At 48.6% G+C, this 10164-nt stretch overlaps 1 protein-coding gene across 1 annotated transcript; it reads left to right on the plus strand.

Annotated features, from left to right (window-relative positions):
• The first annotated feature begins 952 nt into the window (after nucleotides 1-952).
• TWIST1 (twist family bHLH transcription factor 1) lies at nucleotides 953-3053 on the plus strand. The gene is made up of 2 exons (XM_032305400.1): nucleotides 953-1999; nucleotides 2551-3053. The coding sequence occupies exon 1, from the start codon at nucleotides 1346-1348 to the stop codon at nucleotides 1955-1957; it is 612 nt and encodes a 203-aa protein (XP_032161291.1). The 5' UTR covers nucleotides 953-1345; the 3' UTR covers nucleotides 1958-1999; nucleotides 2551-3053.
• Nucleotides 3054-10164: the final 7111 nt, after the last annotated feature.

Below are 10164 nucleotides of genomic sequence, written 5' to 3' on the forward strand. Positions count from 1 at the left end.
CAGCCGCGTGTGTTTGGGGGCTTGAACCCCATCTCTCTCTCTCTTACGAGCCTACCTTTAGAGATCACCATGTGGGGCTTTGAGAGTAGGGTTGGGATGAAATGCCCACAGGGTCCTCCACCTTGGGCTGGCAGCTTAGGAGATCGGGGCCGCAGCGAAGACGCTGCACTGTCCCTCTCTAGCCCCGGTGCCTTCTCCAAGGACAGGACTGCCTGCGGAGAAAGCACGAACTGTCGCTAGCACGGTTGGAGGTGTAGACTTTTGAGTGGTAGGAACCTTTAGATCGGGTCACTGTGGAGGGAAAAGGAAGGCCCAGATGCTTCTCAGGGAGGGGTGAGAGCAGGCCGGGGAGCAGATCCGCAGTCCCCGCGTCGCGGCCACGTCTTCAAAAACGCCCACGAGCTCAGGGCCAGGCGCGGCTGTTTGGCCTCTGCGACTCTGGGGGCTCGTCTACCTGGCTACTGGGGGGAGCTGGGCGGTTGCCAGTACTCCTGCCACTGCCCCCACCCCAGCCATCCCAAAGCGGCCCCACGGACCTAGAGGGTACAGGGGCGAGATGAGACATCACCCACTGCGTAGAAGCTGTTGCTGCCGCTGCTGTCACAGCCACTCCGGGAGGAACTGACACCGGGCATCGGGGCCGAAAGGTCCCCTCCGGCCGCTTTCCGGGGCTGCGCTCGGGTGCGGGGGCGCGGCCCGCGCGCTGCGGCGCGGAAGGAAATCGCCCCGCGCCCGCCTGCGGAGGGCGGTGGAGAGGGAAGGGGGAGGGCAGCGAGGAGGCGGGCAGAGGGGCCGGCCGCCGGAGCCAGGTCGTTTTTGAATGGTTTGGGAGAACGAATTGTTAGACCCTGAGGAAGGGGGGGTGGGGACGGGGAAGGGGGGCTGGAAAGCGGAAACTTTCCTATAAAACTTCGAAAAGTCCCTCCTCCCCACGTCAGGCCAATGACACTGCTGCCCCCAAACTTTCCGCCCGCACGGAGGTATAAGAGCCTCCAAGTCTGCCGCTTTCGTCCAACTCCCAGACACCTCGCGGGCTCGCCGGCACCGGCAGCGTTTCCGAGAGGCCGAGCAGGGTGTGCTTGCGGCCGTTGGGCGCCTTCTTTTTGGACCTCGGGGCCATCCACACCGTCCCCTCCCCCTCCCGCCTCCCTCCCCGCCTCCCCCGCGCGCCCTCCCCGCGGAGATCCTCCCCGTCCCTCCTCCCGCTCCCTCCTCGGCGGGCCGCACCGCCCGGGCCGGCGCCGCGCGCGGGGGAAGCTGGCGGGCTGAGGCGCCCGGCTCTCCTCCTTTTCCCGGGCCGCCCCTCTGCCCCGGGCCTGCGAGGCCGCGCGTCGCCACCTGAGAGATGATGCAGGACGTGTCCAGCTCGCCAGTCTCGCCGGCCGACGACAGCCTGAGCAACAGCGAGGAGGAGCCGGACCGGCAGCAGCCGCCGAGCGGCAAGCGCGGGGGGCGCAAGCGGCGCAGCAGCCGGCGCAGCGCGGGCGGCGGCGCGGGGCCCGGCGGGGCCGCGGGCGGGGGCGTCGGAGGCGGCGACGAGCCGGGCAGCCCGGCCCAGGGCAAGCGCGGCAAGAAGTCTGCGGGCGGCGGCGGCGGCAGCGGCGGCGCCGGGGGCGGCGGCGGCAGCAGCAGCGGCGGCGGCAGCCCGCAGTCGTACGAGGAGCTGCAGACGCAGCGGGTCATGGCCAACGTGCGGGAACGCCAGCGCACGCAGTCGCTGAACGAGGCGTTCGCCGCGCTGCGGAAGATCATCCCCACGCTGCCCTCGGATAAGCTGAGCAAGATCCAGACCCTCAAGTTGGCGGCCAGGTACATCGACTTCCTCTACCAGGTCCTCCAGAGCGACGAGCTGGACTCCAAGATGGCAAGCTGCAGCTATGTGGCCCACGAGCGGCTCAGCTACGCCTTCTCGGTCTGGAGGATGGAGGGGGCCTGGTCCATGTCCGCGTCCCACTAGCAGGCGGAGATCCCCACCCCCTCGGCAGGGCCGGAGACCTAGGTAAGGAACCGGCGCCGCTGCGCCCCTTCGCCCCTCCGCCGCTCAGGTGGCAGACGGACTGACGGCCGGGCCGCGGCTCCCCGTCCACCTTGCCTTCCTCAGCTCCCTCTCCCACCCCGCTCTCAGCCTTCCCACCCAGCCGGGCTCCGCCACCTCCACCCCCGAGCTTCCCGGAAAAGCAGGTCGGTCCCCGCTAGGGAGAGGGGGATGCGCCCTGCTGAGGAGTGTACGTGTGCGTGAGTGTGCGTGACGGACAGCAGGGCGGACGGAGAGCGATTCAAGGGTCACGGGTGTAAGGACGGCTTTCTTGCCAGCGCCTCCCTTTCTTCTGGCTCTAAAAGTTTTCGTTCTCCTTAAAACAAATGCTTCCAAATTCCACCTCCTCCTTCTTTCCGCCCACCCACTTCCTCTTGCCCTTGGGCTGAAATCCTTCCAGGTTGTTCAGCGTAATTTCTCAGTAGTGGTGATAAGAACAGTGCTCCCTAGTCTTAGCAAGCAGCCACGAAGACCTAAACAATAACCAACTTTCCCCCCTCTCTGGGTTTTTGCAGATGTCAATGTTTCCAGAGAAGGAGAAAATGGACAGTCTAGAGACTCTGGAGCTGGATAACTAAAAATAAATATATATGCCAAAGATTTTCTTGGAAATTAGAAGAGCAGAACCCAAATTCAAAGAAACAGGGCGTGGGGCGCACTTTTAAAAGAGAAAGCGAGACAGGCCCGTGGACAGTGATTCCCAGACGGGCAGCGGCACCACCTTCACACCTCTACATTCTGATAGAAGTCTGAACAGTTGTTTGTGTTCCTTTTTTTTTTTTTTTTTTGACGAAGAATGTTTTTATTTTTATTTTTTCATGCATGCATTCTCAAGAGGTCGTGCCAATCAGCCATTGAAAGGAAAGGCATCATTATGGACTTTCTCCATTTTAAAATGGTAACAACCAGAGGAATTTTAAGAACGTCTTTAGAAATAAAAATACGGGGATCAAACTGACTTGCAAAATCACAGTCAGTTGATTCCTTTTTACAGCCTTCCTCTGAGAGAAAAAAAAAACTTAAAATACAAAAAACAACATTCTATTTATTTATTGATGACCCATGGTAAAATGCAAATAGATCCGGTGTCTAAATGCATTCATATTTTTATGATTGTTTTGTAAATATCTTTGTATATTATTTTTCTGCAATAAATAAATATGATTGAAAATTTTAAGAACCTCAGAGTTTGGTCTATATTTTTAAAGCTCAGGATTAAGCTGGAGGTAAATACCTGCTTGTTTAACTCTGGAGGCACCCAGGAGGGAGGGGGGCACTAATATAAACAAAGCAGTGAAAAACGCAAATAAACTAGCTACTGACAGGCACAGGCATGTTATTTAGAAAGACAGCTTTATTATTATTCTAGTTTGGTGTTCAGTGGGCTTTGTAGCATCTATCCTTCATCTCTTATCATGTCCCCAAACGCAAAACTTAACAAGTTTGTTACTCACTTCTCTTGCTTATATTTTGAGGAGGCAGCTGTAAAACAGTTAAACGCAAACAAGCAATATGAAGCCAGCACTATTTTCTCTTGTTACTGTGTATTTTTGTCAGGCCCTCTGCTGTGTGTGAGGATTTCTAAGTAATAGGTTTATTGCACTGAAAGGATGCACAAAGTTATTACACATATATGTACACATATAAATCAGTAGGGATGCATAGGAAATAATAAAGTTTACTTCAGCAGTAAAGGTAATTCCATTTGCAAAGGAATTTGCATAACTTTTTTCATGAATGAAAATGATATTTAGCGTCTTGTTTCCTTAAAAGAAAAACCAAAGTTAATATTTTTCCATGTTGATGGTACCATTCAGGAAGCAGTCTCCTTCTTTATATATAAAGAACATACAACTATGGAGTAACATACAATAAACAAAGAACCTGAACTTTCAGTATCTTCAGTAACTATTGGAACAATCACAATTTTAAGTACTAGAGTTATTCATTTTCTCGTGAGCCCATTAGCAAATATATTTTATTCAAAATGACACAAAATTTTTCCCTGGTTACTTATAGGTATACAAAACCCGAAGTTAAGTAAAACAGTAACAGCAAAACAAATGGGACTTGATTTTTATTTCATTCTGGTTATTTCTGAGCCAGGAAAATATTGGCTTTTATAACTCCTATCATTAGAAGTAGTAACTTTGTATTACTTCTTAACTTTTACATCTAGTTGACTGCATTCAGGTGTAATCAGGGAAGCTTTCAAACTTTCAAACTGGAAAATAATTTTGCTGTCTAATTCAAACAATGGCTATGGCAAACAACGGTATATGAATCCAAACAGATCGTGTTTGCTCAACTCAGATTGAGGTTGTTATTGCCTGAAGGTTTTTGTTTCCCTCCCACACATCATCAGAGAATGCTGACATAACAATATTGTAAATTTACTATTCTGAATATCTTAGACCATGTTTTATGATTAGGAACCTGTAGCATCGACTTACACACTGAGAGATTAGTGAAGGCTTGGGGAATTAATTTTTGATTTTGATAGTCCTTTACCAAATAACTACATGAGCCGGGAAAGTGATTACGTGTGAGTGTACTTGTAGGGTGTGGGTATGTTTGTAGAGTGTGTGTGTGTGTGTGTGTGTGTGTGTGTGTGTGTGTGTGTGTAGGGTAGAAATGTAAGGTGGGTACCCTGGAAGGATGAGGGAGAGCATCAGGGTGGTAATTCTCTCTTCTGTGTGTATCATCCTACCACCTCCATTTTCTAAACTGTTCATGGAGGAATCTACTTGTTCACTAGCTTGGTATGACTATTTGATATTTCAGATTTCTTGGTGTACATCAAGATGGAGCTGACCATCATTGCTGAGAAGGTAATCTCTCTTATCTCTGATGATATAAAGCCCAGAAGTTTCAAAAAAAACTTGCCTTTAAAAATTTTTTTGGTGTTTATTCTCTTTACATTTCTCATAAGAGAAAACCCTTTGGAGAAAAGCAAATGCCATATTTATGTTGCTAAACTGAAGATAGTATTTCCCCCTAGATTTTCAGGGAAATAAATAAATGAATGAATGAAAGGTGATGGATAGCTTTACTTTGAATGAGAATAATTCATGGTGGAAATATTAGCTATTAGAATACAATTTTCAGCTTCCGTTTGTATTCCCAATGTCCTCCTCCATATATATGCCAATAGTAATTCCTTTTTAGAAGAGAAATAAAGCCACCTGTGTTTCTCTAGCTCTACCATTATTTCCTGTTTTCATTTTATTTTTGCTACCTATTCTTATATAAAGGACAATTGGAATGAATTACCTCTGCTTCAGAAGTGAGAATTTAATGTGGTGGCTAGACCGGGGAGCTCTATCCTTTAGCCAGAATGCATTTACTGGAGAGAAAATGCTGTATAAAATTGCCTTGGGTGAATTCTAAACTACTGAGTAAGAATGTGCATCTATGTAATTTTTTAAAAATCTTTTTAATTTTGTTGCATTGATAGCCTTCCCTCATAAGAAAGCAGTACATGTTTGTCCTCATATGAGAACATATGCACACATTTCTAAGCACATGCACAGAGGATAATTCATGCACAGTTGCAGGTACCCTCCCTAAAGTGGTACATATTGTTAATAAAATAACGTTAAATAGCAGAAACTCACATACTGCGTGTACTTTTTTCCCACACTCAACAACGGCACAAACTTCTTGATTCTTCAGTCTTCAGGCTCATGTTCATAATAGAGCTTTTTAAGGGACACTTGGCCTCTTGCAAAAAAGTCGAGCATTTTGCACATTCCACGGTTTGGCAAACTCAGAACTGGTTATTTTCTCTAGACCGGTATCAAGTTCTTCTCAGGCATATGATTTCACTTGAAGTCCTGCCCAGGAATCCTTCAAAGTGAGCGTTTGTCCCGCTCTCATGATGTCAGGCGGTTTTCCCTGCATCTGTAATTTGAAGAAAAACAAACAAACCTGCGGGGAACAAACGCCACGGAAACCCAAACAGAACTCCGTGGGGAGCGGGAGTCTCACCTGCAGCGGGCGCGGGAGGGGGGCGCCGGCCCAGACTCCCCTGCGTGGGTGGCGGGCCGGTGCCACACGGTGGGGAGAGTGACAATGTCCGTGTCCTCCTCCAACTGCGTGGATGCCCCGGGTCCCGCGCCTGGCTGCTGCGCGGAGGCGGCGGTTCCAAATGTCAGCGGTAGCAAAAGGAGCAGCAGCAACAGAGTCAGGCAAAGGCCCAACCTCAAATTTCCAGAGACAGGCCTGTATTAGCGACAAACAGGGGTCGGGCGGGGGATCCCCAGGGGCCACTTTTCCAGAATTTTCTGCGTGTGTGTCGTAAAGTGTGCCCCACCCCCAGCACCAGCGAAAGTGGAAGGAAAGTGCACCGGCAAAGTGGAAGGAGAAATCGGTCACCTCATAATTTCTCAAAGCCGGCAACCCCCCTCTATCCCAAAAAAACTTGGAAACCGAGACCTCGAAAATGCAGACAGGATTATTAATGATCCTTATTTACCGAACAGCAAAAGATAGACCCAGTAAACAAGGCATGGGATACATTTGCCGTTTGCTTTTGTCCCAAGGCCCCAGGACTTGAGCCCACTTAATGTTCTTAGCAAATCAAAGCACGTGTCCTTTGAAGAAGGTGTGTAATTGGAGTTTAAGGCATGTATGGAATTCCCAGATGTCTATAAAGTAAGAAGGAGCATGTGGCAGGTCACTGGAAGGTGGGGCAGGTTAAAATCACTGGCACAAAAGTCCCCCCTTTATACTCTCCTTCTTTAGGAGGGCCAGGGAGATAAACCTTGGGGACCGGATGGGACAGGATCATAATGGATATCCAGCTTCTCCTATCAGAGTCCTAGTAACCATGGCAAAAAGCACATGGTCAGAAAACCTCAAAGAAAACACTCAATTATAGCCGGGATTTCGTGAGCGCCCTGCAATGAGATCGTTTGGGGTTTGCTGCAGCGCAGGCCTCCAACGGCTGTCCTTCTTGTTTACGTGGACTGTTTTCTTTTCCTTCCATTCCCCAACCCCTCCAGTTTGTCGGTGTGTACTTATGCGTGAGCAAAATTCCAGATCAGGAAAAGAAAAAAACATTTCTAAGACCATTCATCCCAAAGGCAGCCTTCTTGGGGGGAGGGGGAGATTACGAGCAAGTGAAATTAAATTTCTCTAAAACACGCAGTTTAAACATCTACCAGAGAGAGCGAACGTTCGATGAAAAGACAACCATCAGAATCAGCAGCACTCTTTTTTGCTATCTCTGAAGAATGGAGAGATGTATAGGAGACTAAGCGCGAGTTTCAATATTGCTTATTGGGCAGTTTTGTTTTGTTTTGTTTTGTTTTTGGTCTGAAGCCGGAACCGAAGGCAATCTCATTTTCCTCCTTGGTTTCAAGATGGTGCCCTCATTTACCTGCACGGCGGAGCCAGAGGCGGGAGATGTAAGGATGGGGTCGCCCCAAAACGCTGGCCTTGGCCAAGGTTGGCGTTGGGAGGGGGCGATGTGGGGTCCCAGGAGGCTGGGGGCCGGAGCGTGGGAGCTAGAACAAAGCGCCACCGAGGCAGGCGGGAGGGCGAAAAGGACCCACCGGGGGTGATGCGAGTGTGACAAGTGAAAAGTTAAGCAGGTACCTGAAGGAAGTTTATCTTGCCCAGATGTTAGGGCTTTTATGAAATGTCACGTGAAGAGAACAGATGTACGATTTGCAAATGGGGCCACGCCTGTAAATACAAGGAAGGCAAATGCTTGGAGGAAAATCCAGGCATCAATCATCAACCTCCTTTTCTAGATATCTATTTTCTCCTTTAAATACTTGCTTCCGGAAAGGGAAGACACATCTTCAATCGTTAGGTGCCTCCTCCAGGAGAGGTCACAATCTTATCCCTTCCCCAGCGCCCGCTCATCCCCTAGATGAGCAGAGGAGCAGAGGGTTGGGGTGGCTGGCAGATTTCTTCCCTTCCCCCCCTCGCGCTAGCCTTCTTCACGTTCCCCATCCCCCACGGTTCTGTCTTGGCCTCTCGGAGACTTTTGATCCTGAGAAACGTATCGGGTCTCGGTTTGGAAAAGCTGAAACTAATCAATTGCCTTTTTGAAGGGGTAGAGAGTGATAAGAGGGAAGGAATGCCAGGACTGACAGACCCTAAACCTCCAAGATGCTCAGCTGGTTTGAAAGATGAGCGGGTGATCCCTTCCTCCTGGGGCCGGGTTCCAGGCTCTGGGGAGCTTTGCTGCCATTGGGTAGGGCTTTTACGAAGTTAAATTATCGGTTTGATTGAGGATTCTTTAAAATCATGTGTACAAATAAGAGGCTCCCCCTTCCCCTGTCCTATGCAAGAAGGAAGCTCAGTTCCTAAACAAAATTAAAATGAATTAGTAGTTGCCCAGTTGTGGAAGACAGTCCGATTCCTTTCTCTGTTCTAAGAGAGATGTTCATAGAGGCTATTGTGAATATTAACGGGTGGCTCCGGCCGGATCTCTGCACATATTAAGGATTTAAATATTTGTTGACAATACCTTTAAGACTGTATATTAAATGAATGAATTGTTCTGTGGCTCTTCACTTAAATGCAACATTATTCCTAAGTCACTGTTAAATTGACAATTGCACCTGGCTTATAGTTATTAGATAGCTGCCCATACAGCTCTGTACTTTTTTAAAATTAAAAGTTGGGGTGTTTTCTTGCACAATATTAAATCTAAATATACTGTCGGAATGTATATTAATCTTCGTTGGGTTTCCAAAGAATTGAAATAAATTCAAAATAATCACATTAGCTTTAAGGGTGACAGTTTTAAAAATGCGCAAGACCAGATAAACAGACACGTCTTTTCTCTATGGGATTTAATCTAAATACCCATCCAGCCATCCCTGAAGGAACTTAACCTTGATTTATTACCTTTGGGTACATAACGTATCTGGTTATGGCCCCTACAGCGTCCTGGAGGAAGACCTCAGATCCTGCCACTCTGGGTTTGCCTAGCCAGGATGAATGTTGGGTTGAACTCCAACCCCCAGATTCTCATAAGTGTTGCTTTGGGGCTTCCAGACCTCCATTTCTAAACATACTACAGGACACAATAGTCCGAATTTCTTTTCCTCTTTTGTTTCTGAAACAACACCAATTAAAAGAATTGTTACTAATTGTTGAAAGCCAACGTGCAGAGAAAGAGACGGAGTCAGTACTGCACGTTCAGTAATGATAATGAACCCTTCAGAGAGGTGCGTTGATGAACCCCTACAACCGTGCTCCAGTCCTGGGCAGAACCCGACCTTCCAGAGCAGCATTCTTTAAAAGTGTCCTTATAAATCCCTGTTCCATTATGACAGAAGGAAACTTCTGTTAGTCTCTTGCTAAGGTTGCCTCTCCCCTCCTTCCGCCCTTGACTTCTCTTGCTACCCCCATCAACACACACCTTCTAAAACTTAACTTTGTAACATATTAAAGAGACCTGCAGCAGAGAATCCTTCTTCCTCTTCCTTCTGTCCAGGCCTCCACTGAGTGAAACTTAAAACACATCTCATAGATCAGTTTTCCTTCTCTGAAGTTAGGCACAGTGCACGACCCGGATTTTCAAATAGCCCAGGCTGGAGTCTGCAATATTTAATCCAGTCAGCTATTAAATGTCCTCCAGCTAAATCAAGAGTATAAGAATCCGTGGTGGGATAATGATACCAACCAAGAGCAGTTTGGTAAAGGAAAGGGGGGCTGGGAGGGGGCACGGACTGCAGGGATCCTTTGATTTGAAAAATCCTGTTTTTAGAACTCCCGTCAGAGTAATAACAAAGCAAAGAAACATGAAAGAGCAGCTCTTTGTTCCAGGATATGGTTTTAATGAAATACTACTAACACACACACACACACACACACACACACACACACACACACACTCACGAAAAGAAAAGGATCTACTATTAACAACCGCTTCTGAGACTCCGCTTTCCCTTTACCTATTAGGGACTAGCGGGCTGAGCAACGTGATCCCCCTCCCCCTTTTCTGCCGCCTCCTTCCCTCCCTAGTTAAGCCGAAGTGATTGTTCTGATGAGTCCCGGCCAGCACTGAATCCCGGACCACACTGCCCTCCGCATCCGGGCTCCAAGTCCCTTCTCCGAGCAAAGCCGGCCCCCGCGGGAACTTGACTGCGAGGGCTTTGCCTTCT

Source organism: Mustela erminea, chromosome 11 (genome assembly GCF_009829155.1).
Source record: "Mustela erminea isolate mMusErm1 chromosome 11, mMusErm1.Pri, whole genome shotgun sequence".
NCBI classification, from domain to species: Eukaryota; Metazoa; Chordata; class Mammalia; order Carnivora; family Mustelidae; genus Mustela; species Mustela erminea.